Source organism: Nerophis ophidion, linkage group LG12, assembly GCF_033978795.1.
Source record: "Nerophis ophidion isolate RoL-2023_Sa linkage group LG12, RoL_Noph_v1.0, whole genome shotgun sequence".
Taxonomy (NCBI): domain Eukaryota; kingdom Metazoa; phylum Chordata; class Actinopteri; order Syngnathiformes; family Syngnathidae; genus Nerophis; species Nerophis ophidion.
In genome coordinates, this window is record NC_084622.1 from 16,169,792 (window position 1) to 16,187,653 (window position 17,862).

General features: G+C 43.3%; 1 protein-coding gene across 1 annotated transcript in view; it reads right to left on the minus strand.

Annotated features, from left to right (window-relative positions):
• The window catches only part of otud7a (OTU deubiquitinase 7A), a 132,653-nt gene that overhangs the window by 45,457 nt on the left and 69,334 nt on the right, over window positions 1–17,862 (minus strand). Inside the window, exons 6-8 of the mRNA XM_061916938.1 lie at window positions 15,992–16,093; window positions 14,116–14,243; window positions 12,438–12,550 (exon numbers count right to left, since the gene is read on the minus strand). Of these exons, the coding sequence (XP_061772922.1) occupies window positions 12,438–12,550; window positions 14,116–14,243; window positions 15,992–16,093 (343 nt within the window). The remainder of the gene's footprint in view (window positions 1–12,437; window positions 12,551–14,115; window positions 14,244–15,991; window positions 16,094–17,862) is intronic.

Here is a 17,862-nt window from a genome sequence, read left to right on the forward strand (position 1 = left end):
AGAACTGCCCCAGCATCTCGGTCGGCACCTTCAGTTTCTTCAGCTGCCGCAGGAAGTAGATCCTCTTATGGGCCTTCTCGATGAGGTAGCTAATGGTCGGCTCCCACTTGAGGTCCCGGGTGATGGTGGTGCCCAAGAAACGAAAGGAGTCCACAATGGAGACGGGGGCTGGAGAGTCAATCAGGGTCAAGATCATCTCCACTGTTTTCTGGGCATTCAGCTCCAGGTTGTTGAGGCTGCACCAGGACGGCAGCCGGTCCACATCTCTCCTGTAGGGGGACTCGTCCCCACCCGAGATGAGCCCGATGAGGGTAGTGTCATCCGCGAACTTGAACAGCTTCCCCGACGGTGACTGGAGGTGCAGCAGTTTGTTTATACGGGGAAAAGCCAGGGGGAAAGTACACAGCCCTGAGGACTACCAGTGTTCGTGGTTGGACCATCCAAGACTATCTTCCCCGGCCGCACACTGCGAAAACTGAAATCTAAGTAAGATGAAATATCTCAAATAAGGGTGATATTTGCTTATTTTCTGTCTGATAGGATAATTCTTCTCACTAAGTAGATTTTATGTTAGAGTGTTTTACTTGTTTTAAGGGTTTTGGTCCTAAATGATGTCAGTAAGATATTACAGCTTGTTGCTGAGATTTGATGACATAAATTGAGTAAATCATGCTTGAAACTAGAATATCAAGTGTTGCAAAGATGTGTCATCAACACTCACAAGTATAAAACTGCTTTTTTAAAGTAATAATTTCTTATTTCAAGCATGAAAAAAATAAATCACGATTATGTTGAGATAGCATTTACTTAATTTAAGAATATTTTTCAACATATTGAGCAAAAAGGTCTACTGTTTTTTTTTCTACCAAGGAAAGTGCACTTGTTATTAGTGAGAATAGTGAAGTGAAGTGAATTATATTTATATAGCGCTTTTCTCTAGTGACTCAAAGCGCTTTACATAGTGAAACCCAATATCTAAATTACATTTAAACCAGTGTGGGTGGCACTGGGAGCAGGTGGGTAAAGTGTCTTGCCCAAGGACACAATGGCATTAACTAGAATGGCGGAAGCGGGGATCGAACCTGGAACCCTCAAGTTGCTGGCATGGCCGCTCTACCAACCGAGCTATATCGTATAAGAATATACTTATTTTAAGGAATTTTGGGGTTCATTGAAGTTAGCTAATTTGACTTGTTTTGGAAAGTCTTGACAAGGCAAATTTTATTGTTCTATTGGCAGATAATTTTGCTTAGTTCAAATAAAATACCCCTCATTTTTAAAAATGTTTTTCTTGTTTGTGACAGAATTTCTAGGCGCAGTTAGGGCGTTGAGGGTATCTGGTTTGGTGGCTTCAGGATTAGGTCTCTGCTTTTTGCAGATGATGTGGTCCTGATGGCTTCATCTGGCCAGGATCTTCAGCTCTCACTGGAACGGTTCGCAGCGTGAGAATCAGCACCTCCAAGTCCGAGTCCATGGTTCTCGCCCGGAAAAGGGTGGAGTGCCATCTCCGGGTTGGGGAGGAAACCCAGCCCCTAGTGGAGGAGTTCAAGTACCTCATAGTCTTGTTCACGAGTGAGGGAAGAGTGGATCGTGAGATTGACAGGCGGATCGGTGTGGTGTCTTCAGTAATGTGGACGCTGTATCGATCCGTTGTGGTGAAGAAGGAGCTGAGCCGGAAGGCAAAGCTCTCAATTTACCGGTCGATCAACGTTCCCATGCTCACCTACGGTCATGAGCGTCAGGTGGTGGGTCTCTCTCTTAGAGATAGGGTGAGAAGCTCTGTCATCCGGGAAGAACTCAAAGTAAAGCTGCTGCTCCTCGACATGGAGAGGAGCCAGATGAGGTGGTTCGGGCATCTGCTCAGGATGCCACATGAACATCTCCCAAGGGAGGTATTTCGGGCACGTCCGACCGGTAGGAGACCCAGGACACGTTGGGTAGACTATGTCTCCCGGCTGGCCTGGGAATGCCTCGGGATCCCCCGGGAGGAGCTGGACAAAGTGGCTGAGGAGAGGGAAGTCTGGGCTTCCCTACTTAGGCTGCTGCCCCCGCGACCCGACCTCGGATAAGCGGCAGAAGATGGATAAATTGTTTTGTAACACTGACTTTTAGCAGTGCACTCAGTGGCCTAGTGGTTAGAGCAGGGGTAGGAAACCTATGGCTCGTGAGCCAGATGTGGCTCTTTTGATGACTGCATCTGGCTCTCGGATGAATCTGAGCTGATATTGTTTAACATGATAAGTAATGAATAATTCCACTTCTAATCACAGTGTTAAAAATAACGTTCAAAAAATAAAAAATTCTCATGCATTTTTATTCCATCCATCCGTTTTCTACCGCACCTGTTCAAGAAGTTGCGTAATGGTAAGAAGTTATTTATTTATTATTGGTTAGTGTGGGGCTTGCCCCTCTGGGGGTTCTTTAGACCACCAAGCACCGAAATGAGAGCCTGTTTCAGGGTTACAATATGGTTTTATTTTTCAATAAGTCTCTCAGCTGCTTTCCAGCAATTGTATTTTTCTCTTTCGTTCTCGCTCGCGCTCTGGCTCCAGCCCCAACCCCGCTTATAAAAGAGCGACAGGTGATTAGATATCAAGGCCCAGGTGGGCCATCTACGCACCAGTCGCTGATTTCGAGGCCTGTCCTGGCACACTCAGTTCGCTGCAGGCCCGCAGGCCATTCCCCCTCCGCAGTTAGCTTCCGGATAACAATTTTATTACAAAGAACAATGGACCTCTTATACCCTAAAAATGTTGGTCTTACTTAAAAATGCACGCGTTTAGTTGTTTTCAGTGTTAAAAAAAATATTATATGGCTCCTACGGAAATACATTTTGAAATATTTGGCTTTTTGGCTCTCTCAGCCAAAAAGGTTCCCGACCCCTGGGTTAGAGTGTCCGCCCTGAGATCGGTAGGTTGTGATTTCAAACCCTGGCCTAGTCATACCAAAAACTATAAAAATGGGACCTATTACTTCCCTGCTTGGCACTCGGCATCAAGGGTTGGAATTGGGGGTTAAATCACCATAAATGATTCCCGGGCGTGGCACTGCTGCTGCCCACTGCTCCCCTCACCTCCCAGGGGGTGATCAAGGGGCTGAGTCAAATGCAGAGGACACATTTCACCACATCTAGTGTGTGTGTGATAATCATTGGTACTTTAACTGTCTTCTGTCCGTCAGGAAGTCATTGATCCAACTGCAGAGCTGGTAGAGCTTGTCTCGTAGCGGTCCGGGGTGCAGGCACGCTCGCCGCAAAAATAGGAAATGTACCGGCTAAGCATGATCTCGCCGCTTTCAACAACAATAGGTCCGCCTGTGCAGGCTCGGCACGTGTTTGGTACAAAAGCCAGCGAAAGTAAACGCGGAAGCGGAAGGCTCAGACACAAGGGAGGAAGGAAATGTGCAACAATGAAGTCGCGGGGCAGACAAACAACCGCCGCCGCCGCCAAATTAGCTCTAATGAAGAGCCTCTTAATAAGCGACTCCCACTCATCCCGTTTAGGGACTCCTCTCACAGCCGGACCATCAAACATTCCAAACTTGATTACTGTGTTGGAGTCAAGCTTACGACAACCAAACTAATGACGCTGTTCAGAATGGGATGTTGTTTACTTGTTACTACTGACGACAGCAAGCTAAAATTAAACACGGTTGGTCAGTGTTTTTATGTCGACACCTGCTTGGAGAACGGAAATGAGAAACCACGTTGATGGTTTGTGTGTGCGGAGGCGGAGGAAAGCAGTTTTTTTTCCGATCTGCTTTAATAAACCTGCCTTGCATTGGTTTTTATGCAACAAGGAAGTCACATATGAGGAGGAGGGAGGGCTGAGATGAATTATACCACAATCAGTCACTAGGTGGCACAGTAGCATGTCAGCTGTGCTAAATGACTGCTTTGCAAAAGGAAAGGTTGGGGAATACATTTTTTTTAGCATGGAAGATAAAAATTATATTTACAATTATGTCACCTTGTCCAGGCGCCCTCGTCATTAAAACAGTACTTTATACACATATTGAGTGTTTTATTTAGTATCAACAATATTTCTCAAACAAATTATGCTTGACTGATATCATAAAGACACTGTCCTAAAAGTTCTAGACAAATTCTCTTCCATTACAGAAGCAAAGTCGGGACCTGGGGTGGACCGCTCGTCTGTGCATGGGTTGGGGACGTCTCTGCGATGCTGACCTGTCTCCGCTCGGGATGGTCCCCTGCTGGCCCCACTATGGACTGGACTCCCACTATTATGTTGGATCCACTATGGACTGGACTCTCACTATTATTTTAGATCCACTATGGACTGGACTCTCCCAGTATTATGTTAGATCCACTATGGACTGGACTCTCACTATTATGTTAGATCCGCTATGGACTGGACTCTCACTATTATGTTAGATCCACTATTGACTGGACTCTTACACTATTATGTTAGATCCACTATGGACTGGACTCTCAGATCCACTACGGACTGGACTCTCACACTATTATGTTGGATCCACTATGGACTGAACTCTCGCACTATTATGTTAGATCCACTATGGACTGGACTCACACAATATTCTGTTAGATCCACTAAGGACTAGACTCTCACTATTATGTTAGAACCACTATGGACTGGACTCTCACACTATTATGTTAGATCCACTATGGACTGGACTCTCACTATTATGTTAGATCCACTATGGAATGGACTGTCACACAATTATGTTAGATTGATTATGGACTGGACTCTCACACTATTATGTTAGATCCATTTTTAACTGGACTTTCACTATTATGTTAGATCCACTATGGGCTGGACTCCCACTATTATGTTAGATCCGCTATGGACTGGACTCTCACTATTATTTTAGATCCACGATGGACTGGGCTCTCAGATCCACTATGCACTGGACACTCACACTATTATGTTGGATCCACTATGGACTGGACTCTCACAATATTCTGTTAGATCCACTAAGGACTGGACTCTCACTATTATGTTAGAACCACTATGGACTGGACTCTCACACTATTATGTTAGATCCACTATGGACTGGACTCTCACTATTATGTTAGATCCACTATGGATTGGACTGTCACACTATTATGTTAGTGAGGGATCAGACAAAGAGCAGCTCGAAGACCTCTATGAAGAAGATAAAACATGGACCCAGATTTCCCTCGCCCGGACGCGGGTCACCGGGGCCCCCCTCTGGAGCCAGGCCCGGAGGTGGGGCACGATGGCGAGCGCCTGGTGGCCGGGGCAGTTCCCATGGGCCCGGCCGGGCACAGCCCGAAGAGGCAACGTGGGTCACCCCTCCAATGGGCTCACCACCCATAGCAGGGGCCATAGAGGTCGGGTGCAATGTGAGCTGGGCGGCAGCCGAAGGCAGGGCACTTGGCGGTCCGATCCTCGGCTACAGAAGCTAGCATTTGGGAAGTGGAACGTCACCTCACTGGGGGGGAAAGAGCCTGAGCTAGTGCGCGAAGTGGAGAAGTTCCGGCTGGATATAGTCGGACTCACTTCGACGCACAGCAAGGGCTCTGGAACCACTTCTCTCGAGAGGGATTGGACCCTCTTCCACTCTGGCGTTGCCGGCAGTGAGAGGCGACGGGCTGGGGTGGCAATTCTGGTTGCCCCCCGGCTTAAAGCCTGCACGTTGGCGTTCAACCCAGTGGACGAAAGGGTAGCCTCCCTCCGCCTTCGGGTGGGGGTACGGGTCCTGACTGTTGTTTGTGCTTACGCACCAAACAGCAGTTCAGAGTACCCACCCTTTTTGGGTACACTCGAGGGAGTACTGGAAAGTGCTCCCCCGGGTGATTCCCTTGTCCTACTGGGGGACTTCAACGCTCACGTTGGCAATGACAGTGAAACCTGGAGAAGAGTGATTGGGAAGAATGGCCGCCCGGATCTGAACCCGAGTGGTGTTTTGTTATTGGACTTTTGTGCTCGTCACAATTTGTCCATTACAAACACCATGTTCAAACATAAGGGTGTCCATATGTGCACTTGGCACCAGGACACATTAGGCCGCAGTTCCATGATCGAAAATTTGTAGTTGTGTCATCGGATTTGCAGCCTTATGTTTTGGACACTCGGGTGAAGAGAGGGGCGGGGCTTTCTACCGATCACCACCAGGTGGTGTGTTGGCTGCGATGGTGGGGGAGGATGCCGGACAGACCTGGCAGGCCCAAACGCATTGTGAGGGTCTGCTGGGAACGTCTGGCAGAGTCTCCTGTTAGAGAAAGTTTCAATTCCCACCTCCGGAAGAACTTCGAACATGTCACGAGGGAGGCGCTCGACATTGAGTCCGAGTGGACCATGTTCCGCACCTCTATTGTCGAGGCGGCTGATAGGAGCTGTGGCCGCAAGGTAGTTGGTGCCTGTCGGGGCGGCAATCCCAAAACCCCTTGGTGGACACCAACAGTGAGGGATGCCGTCAAGCTGAAGAAGGAGTCCTATCGGGTCCTTTTGGCTCATAGGACTCCGGAGGCAGTGGACAGGTACCGACAGGCCAAGCGGTGTGCGGCTTCAGCGGTCGCTGAGGCAAAAACTCGGACATGGGGGGAGTTCGGGGAAGCCATGGAAAACGACTTCCGGACGGCTTCGAAGCGATTCTGGACCACCGTCCGCCGCCTCAGGAAAGGGAAGCAGTGCACTATCAACACCGTGTATGGTGCGGGTGGTGTTCTGCTGACCTCAACTGCAGATGTTGTGGATAGGTGGAAGGAATACTTTGAAGACCTCCTCAATCCCACCAACACGTCTTCCTATGAGGAAGCAGTGCCTGAGGAATCTGTGGTGGACTCTCCTATTTCTGGGGCTGAGGTCGCTGAGGTGGTTAAAAAGCTCCTCGGTGGCAAGGCCCCAGGGGTGGACGAGAGCCGCCCGGAGTTCCTTAAGGCTCTGGATGCTGTGGGGCTGTCTTGGTTGACAAGACTCTGCAGCATCGTGTGGACATCGGGGGTGGTACCTCTGGATTGGCAGACCAGGGTGGTGGTTCCTCTCTTTAAGAAGGGGGACCGGAGGGTGTGTTCCAACTATCGTGGGATCACACTCCTCAGCCTTCCCAGTAAGGTTTATTCAGGTGTACTGGAGAGGAGGCTATGCCGGATAGTCGAACCTCGGATTCAGGAGGAACAGTGTGGTTTTCGTCCTGGTCGTGGAACTGTGGACCAGCTCTATACTCTCCGCAGGGTTCTTGAGGGTGCATGGGAGTTTGCCCAACCAGTCTACATGTGCTTTGTGGACTTGGAGAAGGCATTCGACCGAGTCCCTCGGGAAGTCCTGTGGGGAGTGCTCAGAGAGTATGGGTATCGGACTGTCTTATTGTGGCGGTCCGCTCCCTGTACGATCAGTGCCAGAGCTTGGTCCGCATTGCCGGCAGTAAGTCGAACACATTTCCAGTGAGGGTTGGACTCCGCCAAGGCTGTCTTTTGTCACCGATTCTGTTCATAACTTTTATGGACAGAATTTCTAGGCGCAGTCAAAGCGTTGAGGGGTTCCGGTTTGGTGACCGCAGGATTAGGTCTCTGCTTTTTGCAGATGATGTGGTCCTGATGGCTTCATCTGACCGGGATCTTCAGCTCTCACTGGATCGGTTCGCAGCCGAGCGTGAAGCGACCGGAATGAGAATCAGCACTTCCAAGTCCGAGTCCATGGTTCTCGCCCGGAAAAGGGTGGAATGCCATCTCCGGGTTGGGGAGTAGACCCTGCCCCAAGTGGAGGAGTTCAAGTACCTAGGAGTCTTGATCACGAGTGGGGGAAGTGTGGATCGTGAGATCGACAGGCGGATCAGTGCGGCGTCTTCAGTAATGCGGACGTTGTACCGATCCGTTGTGGTGAAGAAGGAGCTGAGCCGGAAGGCAAAGCTCTCAATTTACTGGTCGATCTACGTTCCCATCCTCACCTATGGTCATGAGCTTTGGGTCATGACCGAAAGGATAAGATCACGGGTACAAGCGGGCGAAATGAGTTTCCTCCACCGTGTGGCGGGGCTCTCCCTTAGAGATAGGGTGAGAAGCTCTGCCATCCGGGAGGGACTCAAAGTAAAGCCGCTGCTCCTCCACATCGAGAGGAGCCAGAAGAGGTGGTTCGGGCATCTGGTCAGGATGCCACCCGAACGCCACCCTATGGAGGTGTTTAGGGCACGTCCAACTGGTAGGAGGCCACGGGGAAGACCCAGGACACGTTGGGAAGACTATGTTTCCCGGCTGGCCTGGGAACGCCTCGGGATCCCCCGGGAAGAGCTAGACGAAGTGGCTGGGGAGAGGGAAGTCTGCGTTTCCCTGCTTAGGTTGTTGCCCCCGCGACCCGACCTCGGATAAGCGGAAGAAGATGGATGGATGGATGGACTATTATGTTAGATTCATTTTGGACTGGACTCTCACACTAGTATGTTAGATCCACTATTAACTGGACTTTTACTATTATGTTAAAGCCATTATGGACTGGACTCTCACTATTATGTTGGATCCACTATGGACTGGACTTTCACTATTATGTTAGAGCCACTATGGACTGGACTTTCACTATTATGTTAGATCCACAATGGACTGGACTCTCACTATTATGTTGGATCTACTATGGACTGGACTTTCACTATTATGTTAGATTCACTATGGACTGGACTCTCACTATTATGTTGGATCCACGATGGACTGGATGGGCGGCATAGCTCGGTTGGTAGAGCGGCCATGCCAGCAACTTAAAGGGTTGCAGGTTCAATTCCCGCTTCCGCCATCCTAGTCACTACCGTTGTGTCCTTGGGGAAGACACTTCACCCACCTGCTCCCAGTGCCACCCACACTGGTTTAAATGTAACTTAGATATTGGGTTTCACTATGTAAAAGCGCTTTGAGTCACTAGAGAAAAGCGCTATATAAATATAATTCACTTCACTTCACTTCACTCCAAATATTATGTTAGATCCACGATGGACTGGACTTTCACTATTATGTTAGATCCACTATGGACTGGACTCTCACTATTGTGTTAGATCCACTATGGACTGGACTCTCACAATATTCTGTTAGATTCACTATGGACTGGACTATTATGGGACGGCATGGCGCAGTGGGTAGAGTGGCCGAGCGCAACCCGAGCGTCCCTGGTTCAAATCCCACCTAGTACCAACCTCGTCACGTCCGTTGTGTCCTGAGCAAGACACTTCACCCTTGCTCCTGATGGGTGCTGGTTGGCGCCTTGCATGGCAGCTCCCTCCATCAGTGTGTGACTGTGTGTGTGAATGGGTAAATGTGGAAGTAGTGTCAAAGCGCTTTGAGTACCTTGAAGGTAGAAAAGCGCTATACAAGTACAACCCATTTATTTATTTATTTATTTATTATGTTGGATCCACTATGGGCTGGACTCTCACTATTATGTTGGATCCACTATGGAATGGACTCTGACTATTGTGTTAGATCCACTATGGACTGGACTCTCACTATTGTGTTAGATCCACTATGGACTGGACTCTCACAATATTCTGTTAGATTCACTATGGACTGGGCTCTCACTATTATGTTAGATCCGCTATGGACTGGACTCTCACTATTATGTTAGATCCACTATGGACTGGACTCTCACAATATTCTGTTAGATTCACTATGGACTGGGCTCTCACTATGATGTTGGATCCACTATGGACTGGAGTCTCTCTATTATGTCAGATCCACTATGGACTGGACTCTCACTATTATGCTAGATCCACAATGGACTGGACTTTCACTAGTATGTCAGATCCACTATGGACTGAACTCTCTCACTATTATGTTAGATCCACTATGGACTGGACTCTCACACTATTATGTTAGATCCACTATGGACTGGACTCTCACTATCATGTTGGATCCACTATGGACTGGACTCTCACTATTATGTTAGATCCACCATGGACTGGACTCTCACACTATTATGTTAGATCCACTATGGAATGGACTTTCACTATTATGTTAGATCCACTATGGACTGGACTCTCACTATTATGTTGGATCCACTATGGAATGGACTTTCACTATTATGTTAGATCCACTATGGACTGGACTCTCACAATATTTTGTTAGATCCACTATGGACCGGACTGTCACACTATTATGTTAGATCCACTATGGACTGGACTCTCACAATATTATGTTAGATCCACTATGGACTGGACTCTCACTATTATTTTGGATCCACTAAGGACTGGACTCTCACTATTATGTTGGATCCACTAAGGACTGGACTCTCACTATTATGTTAGATCCACTATGGACTGGACTGTCACAATATTCTGTTAGATCCACTAAGGACTGGACTCTCACACTATTATGTTAGATCCACTATGGACTGGACTGTCACAATATTCTGTTAGATCCACTAAGGACTGGACTCTCACTATTATGTTAGATCCACTATGCACTGGACTGTCACTATTATGTTAGATTCACTATGGACTGGACTCTCACACTATAATGTTAGATCCACTATGGACTGGGCTCTCACAATACTATGTTAGATCCACTATGGACTGGACTCTCACTATAATGTTAGATCCAGTATGGACTGGACTCTCACACTATTATGTTAGATCCACTATGGACTGGAATCTCATTATTATGTTAGATCCACTATGGACTGGACTCTCACTATTTTGTTAGATCCACTAAGGACTGGACTATCACACTATTATGTTAGATCCACTATGGACTGGACTGTCACTATTATGTTAGATCCAATATGGACTGGACTCTCACACTATTATGTTAGATCCACTATGGACTGGACTCTCATTATTATGTTAGATCCACTATGGACTGAACTCTCTCCCTATTATGTTAGATCCACTATGTACTGGACTCTCCCAGTATTATGTTAGATCCACTATGGACTGGACTTTCACTGTTATGTTAAATCTACTATGGACTGGACTCTCACAATATTATGTTAGATTCACTATGGACTGGACTCTCACACTATTATGTTAGATCCACTATGGACTGGACTTTCACTATTATGTTAGATCCACTATGGACTGGACTCTCCCCATTATGTTGGATCCACTATGGACTGGACTTTTACTATTATGTTGGATCCACTATGGAATTGACTCTCACACTATATTATGTTAGATCCACTATGGATTGGACTCTCACTATTATGTTGGATCCACTATGGACTGGACTTTCACTATTATGTTAGATCCACTATGAACTGGACTCTCACAATATTCTGTTAGATCCACTATGGACTGGACTCCCACTATTATGTTGGATCCACTATGGACTGGAGTCTCACTATTATGTTAAGTTAAGTTTTTCCTTGCCGTGATGTGGGCTCTGAACCCAGGCTGTCGTTGTGGCTTGTGCAGCCCTTTGAGAGACTTTTGATTTAGGGCTGTGTAAGTAAACATTGATTTACTGATTACATTTTTCACACTTTTATTTTTATTTGATTTGTATCAAATAATTGTAATGTTTTTTTAATGAAAACTTTATTTTAATTTGAACCATGTTTGTACTAAAACGAAATTAATAGGAAATACATTTTCCAACAATTTATGTTTTCTGTGCAAAACAACAAATTAAGCATATTTGGGATTTGTTATAGTAATTGGGATTTGTTTATATATTGTATATATTATATACAAATATAAAATAATCTAATAATATGGTATATCACTATATATTATATATATTGTACATTTTGGGCATCTCATTCATTAAAAAAAACACAACTTTAAAATTTCATCACATTTTTTTTCAGTGGTCTGTCATCTGAAATTATTTTGAGTTTGTGTATTAGTATTCCTGAAAAAATGGTCTCAAGTACCCATTGTATAGAATATTTATTTTTACAGATATAAATACACATATATATATATATATATATATATATATATATATATATATATATATACATATAAATATGTATATATATATATATATAGATATATATAAATATATATATATAAATATATATATATATATAAATATATATATATATATATATATATATATATACACATATTTATATATATATAGATATATATAGATATATATATACACAAACCCAAAAGCAGTGAAGATGTCACTTTGTGTAAATGGTAAATAAAAACAGAATACAATGATTTGCAAATCCTTTTCAACTTATATTCAATTGAACAGACTGCAAAGATAAGATATTTAACGTTGGAACTGTATATATTTAGACCACGCAAGCAGCCCACGTTGACCCTTTTTCAAAATTGTATTACTAATTCAATAACTTATGAGAGTGAGTCATAAAAAAAAGAGTGGCAAAATGATAACTGTCTCTACTTCCTCATGACATGACCTTTAGTGTATATTTACTTAACTGCAGCAAGCACCAAACCTCTATAGGAGTACGCCATTCCCCTTGAGAGACGCCCTTTATTTGCAAAATAGTTTTAAGGCATCGCTGTGGGAGAAACATAAATGTGAGACAGCTTACCCTCCATTCGCTTTGATGTTTTTGCTGAGGTGCGTGCGAGGCTCGCTGGAGGCCAACTTCAGCAACTCGTTCCACTCCCGCTCCCACTCCTCTTCGGTGTACACCAGGCCGGACTGCAAAGGCAACATAACTGTGGTGAGAACATGCTCGCCTACACACCTACACACCTACACACACACACACACACACACACACACACACGCACACACACGCACACACACGCACACACACGCACACGCACACTCTTCCTTTCATCATTAAGTGAGGCTATTTCCAACCAAGAGGTTTGTTCAACTACCTTTTTTCCTTGAATTGCCGCCGGGTATATATGCGCCTGTCTAGAATTACTGCCGGTCAAACTCGTTTCGCAAAAATAATTAGCGCATGCTTAGCATTACCGCCGGCTCAGGATTAACGCCGGGTCAAACTCGTTTCGCAAAATACAATTTTTATTAGCGCATGTCTAGAATTTCCGCCGGGTCAAACTCGTCACGTCACGAGTGACACTTCACCTGTCATAATTTTCAAAATGGAGGAGGCTGATTTCATTAATTTGAAATCGCATAAAGCATGGATGTCATACTCTGGCCCGCGGGCCAAATTTGGCCCACCGTGTAATTTCATTTGGCCCTTGAGGCAATATCAAACTAATATTAGTGCTAGCCCACCGCTAATACTCATACTTGCCAACCCTCCAGATTTTCCCGGTAGACTCCCGGGGCAACCACACTCTCGAATTTCTACCGATTTCCACCCGGACAACAATAATGGGGGCGTTCCTTAAAGGCACTGCCTTAAAGCGTTCTCTACAACCTGTCGTTTAGTCCGCTTTTACTCCTTACAATCAGTGTGCCGGCCTAGTCACATAATATATGCGGCTTTTAAACACACACCTGAGTGAATGCGAAGCATACTTGGTCAACAGCCATACAGGTCACACTGAGGGTGGCCGTATAAACAACTTTAACACTGTTACAAATATGCGCCACACTGTCAACCCACACCAAACAAGAATGACAAACACATTTCGGGAGAACATCCGCACCGTGAGAAAACATAAACACAACAAAATAAATACCCAGAAGCCCTTGCAGCACTAACTCTTCCGGGACGTTACAATATACACCCTACGCTACCACCACTGTTAAGATTTTACACTTTTAAGTTATATAAGCATTGCTTGTTCCATATTCAGTGTTAAAGCAAATCAGTGTAGCACACTGAGCAATAATTTACGTTCGCAGTTTCTCTTGCTACTTCAAGGCTTGAATGTTTGATTCATTAGTTATTTTATTTTCAAATGTATTTTTAGCCTGTAAAAAAGTTTATTTTGATATTCACCTCAGAAGGTTGCAAATAGAAAAGAGGCATTCAACTTTTATTTACATTTTATTTGATATGCAATTGATATTTTTTAATAATTTTTATTTGAAATACTATTTTGCATGTCACTATAAAGTTATATAAGCCTTGATTGTTCAATATTCAATGCAAAACTTGTTTGGGTCCCTATTAAAAGGTTAATTTGTTCAACCTTGGCCCGCGGCTTTGTTCAGTTTTAAATTTTGGCCCACTCTGTATTTGAGTTTGACAGCCTCAAATACTGTAATTCTGAGAAGATTCAAAGATTATGGGCCATTTGTGGTGCAAAGTGCGAGAGTGGACATTCCTCCACAACCTCTTTGTTCTGTTGGGTTTGCTGCCACCTCCACCTCCTCTTCAGAGCGTCTCTTTCAGCACCACTCTTCATCATGGTGTACAGGGACTTCCTCAGCATCAGGTCTCGGTCATGAAAGCCCCACATACCTGACGGAGATACATGCATGCCATTATAACTGCATCGAGAGGAAGGTACAACCGCAAGTCCTAAAGGAACAATACACTGAGGAATTTTATTTTGAAACATTTTATTTTGAAACTATCCCTTTTCGGAACATACTGTAAGACTGTGATCACCTATGTATTCTATCTAACAGCACTGGCAATATTTCCAACCAACACTAAGGGCCTGATTTACTAAAAGTTTGTGTGGACTAAAACACGTGCAAACTGATCTACTGCACGTGTGCAAAGTGGATTGCGTCTGTTAAGTAAACAGAATAATCCTTTTGTCTTCATTAATAGGAAAAATATATTCTGAACAATAAAACGGCCACAGTACTGGGAGGAGAAGATGCAAATATAAATATTTAGCACGCGCAATGTGTTTTTTATTCAACATTTATTACCGTTTTGCGAGTACTATTTAGTGTTTTATTTAGCATGTTTCAGAAGGACGTGCAAACTGACAGTTCCAGGATCAAAACGATGATGAATGTTGATAAATCAATCATCATCACCGTTTTGCGAGCAATATACAGCGATTTATTTAGCACCTGCAAACGGACAGTTCCACACACGGCTGCCGGATCAGCGCTTTTGCTGCAAAGACAGACGAGAATCCTCCGTCTTACATGTGTGTGTCAACATTTTGGACGGTCAGCAATAAAAAAATCATATTAAGACATATATTCTATTCAGCAACATCATTTTATAATTTTATAGATGACTTTAAGGGGCTGATTAAAAAAAAAATATTAGGACATATCTTCTATTCAGCAACATTATTTTATAATTTTAGAGAGGACTTTAAGGGACTGATTAAAAAAAATATTAAGACATATCTTCTATTCAGCAACATCCTTTTACAATTGTATAGGGGACTTTAAGGGGCTGATTAAAAAAATATTAAGACATATCTTCTATTCAGCAACATAATTTTATAAGTTTATAGACGACTTTAAAGGGCTGATTAAAAAAAAAAAAGACATATCTTCTATTCAGCAACATCCTTTTACAATTTTATAGAGGACTTTAAGGGGCTGATTAAAACACATTTAATTGATGCATTTTGGTGTCCTTTAGTATTCTTTTTGTATAAGGTTAGTTTTTTTCACGTTGAATATACAATATTAAAATATTTATTATATGAAAAATGTACTTTTTCAAGTATGCATTGTGAAGCCTCCCTCCAATTAGCGCACTTTTGGCTGTAAAACATTTAAAAGTGGTTAAATTTTTTATTTTAATCTTTTTTTGTTCTCCAATTCCCCCCTACTTGTTTACCTGTATCTCACCTTTTTTGTCAGGGGCGCCGGAAGTTGGCAGACCCGTCAGCGGTCCTGTTCTGTCTCCCTGTAATGTTTGTGTAATCTTGAATGGAATTGTGCTAAAAATTTTAATTTCCCCTCGGGGATTAATAAAGTATGTCTGATTCTGATTGTAGAATCAATGACACACTGCTTCTAAAATGCTCATAAAAGTGGTGCATCTTTCCTGCATGTTTAAAAACAGTAAAACGCCCAAAGTAGGAGCATGAAAACATGAATGTTCAGTAAATGAGTGTCTCTGCGGTGATGGTACACGCAAAATCCTCATTTAAATGCACACGCAGTCTTAGTAAATTGCACACCCACTAATAGTACACGCTATTTTATAGATTGCACACGCTGTTTGCAGTTGTAAGTTGCAGTTCTTCCAGTTGAATTCAAGTCAAATATAGTCTGGATGCCAACCTAAAGAAGCAGCATGAAGGAGGCAGTTTCCATCTCCAGTGGTGGCCAAAGGAAGCAGTTTCTTACAGCTGGTGCACATGGTGGACCACCAGTTCAGACGACCTGCAAAAACACATGACATACTAAATATTATATAACACTGAACGTGCAAAAAAAAGCACTTCTTCAAGGAGAAGGAACACACATGCTGAAAGCTCAAAGTTGGATGACCTGGTATGGAGAAATTCAATTGTTTTTGCTTAAATAGAGCTTAATGCAGAAGTAGAGTTGGAGTTTACTACTATGTGGTGAAACAATCTGCAGTAATATGGTTTCTCTGACCAAATATCTGTTAGAACAGTATGTCATGGCAGTAGTAAATGTCAAAATTTGTATAAGTACTATACATAATGCACAATGTGTTGCTTAGTCCAAGGCCATGATATTTATTCAGCATGTAAATAATCTATTGTAGCTGAGACCTTGAATTACATTTTTTTTAAGGTCAAAGCAAGTGTTGCCTTAAAGGAAGGCTCATGTTTTAGGGCACCATGGCAATATTAATTTATTTTAAGGTATGGGCTCCAAAGCATATATATATATATATATATATATATATATACATACACACACACACACACACACACACACACACACACACACATATATGCATTTCTATGTATATATATATATATACACACATATATATGTATATATACACAAACATTTATATATATATACGTATATACACATATATGTATATATACATAAACATTTATATACATACATATACACATACATTTATACATATATATAAATATATATATGTGTATGTGTATATATATATATACACACACACACACGTGTATATATATATAGATTTACATACATACATACATATATATATATATATATATATATATATATATATATATATATATATATATATATATATATATATACAGATGTTTTCATTCATTATTAAAATCAACTTGTCAGCTTTTTGTCATTACTTGAGGGACTTGAGGGCAAAGACTTGAGACTTACTTAAAGGGGAACATTATCACCAGACCTATGTAAGCGTCAATATATACCTTGATGGTGCAGAAAAAAGACCATTTATTTTTTTAACCGATTTCCGAACTTTAAATGGGTATATTTTGGCGAATTAAACGCCTTTCTGTTTATCGCTCTGGAGGGGATGACGTCAGAATGTGACGTCGCCGAAGTAACACACCCGCCATTTTCATTTTCAACACATGACAAACACTGGGTCTCAGCTCTGTTATTTTCCGTTTTTTTGACTATTTTTTGGAACCTTGGAGACATCATGCCTCGTCGGTGTGTTGTCGGAGGGTGTAACAACAAAAACAGGGAGGGATTCAAGTTGCACCACTGGCCCGAAGATGCGAAAGTGTCTGCCTCCAGACCCCCATTGAATGTACCAGAGTGTCTCCACATTTTACCGGCAATGCTAAGGCAGACATGGCACAGAGATGTATGGATAACCTGCAGATGCATTTGCAAAGATAGTCAACGAAATCAGAAAGGTGAGTTTTGTTGATGTTGACTGCCAGCTAATCGATGCTAACATGCTACGCTAATCGATGCTAACATGCTATTTACCGGCGGTGCTAGAGCAGACATGGTACAGAGATGCATGGATAACCTGCAGATGCATTTGCAACGATAGTCAACGAAATCACAAAGGTGAGTTTTGTTGATGTTGACTGCCAGCTAATCGATGCTAACATGCTACGCTAATCGATGCTAACATGCTATTTACCGGAGGTGCTAAAGCAGACAAGGCACAGAGATGTATGGATAACCTGTAGATGCATTTGCAACTATATTACGTTTCCTTCCACCCACATTTAATGCGAAAAAAACAC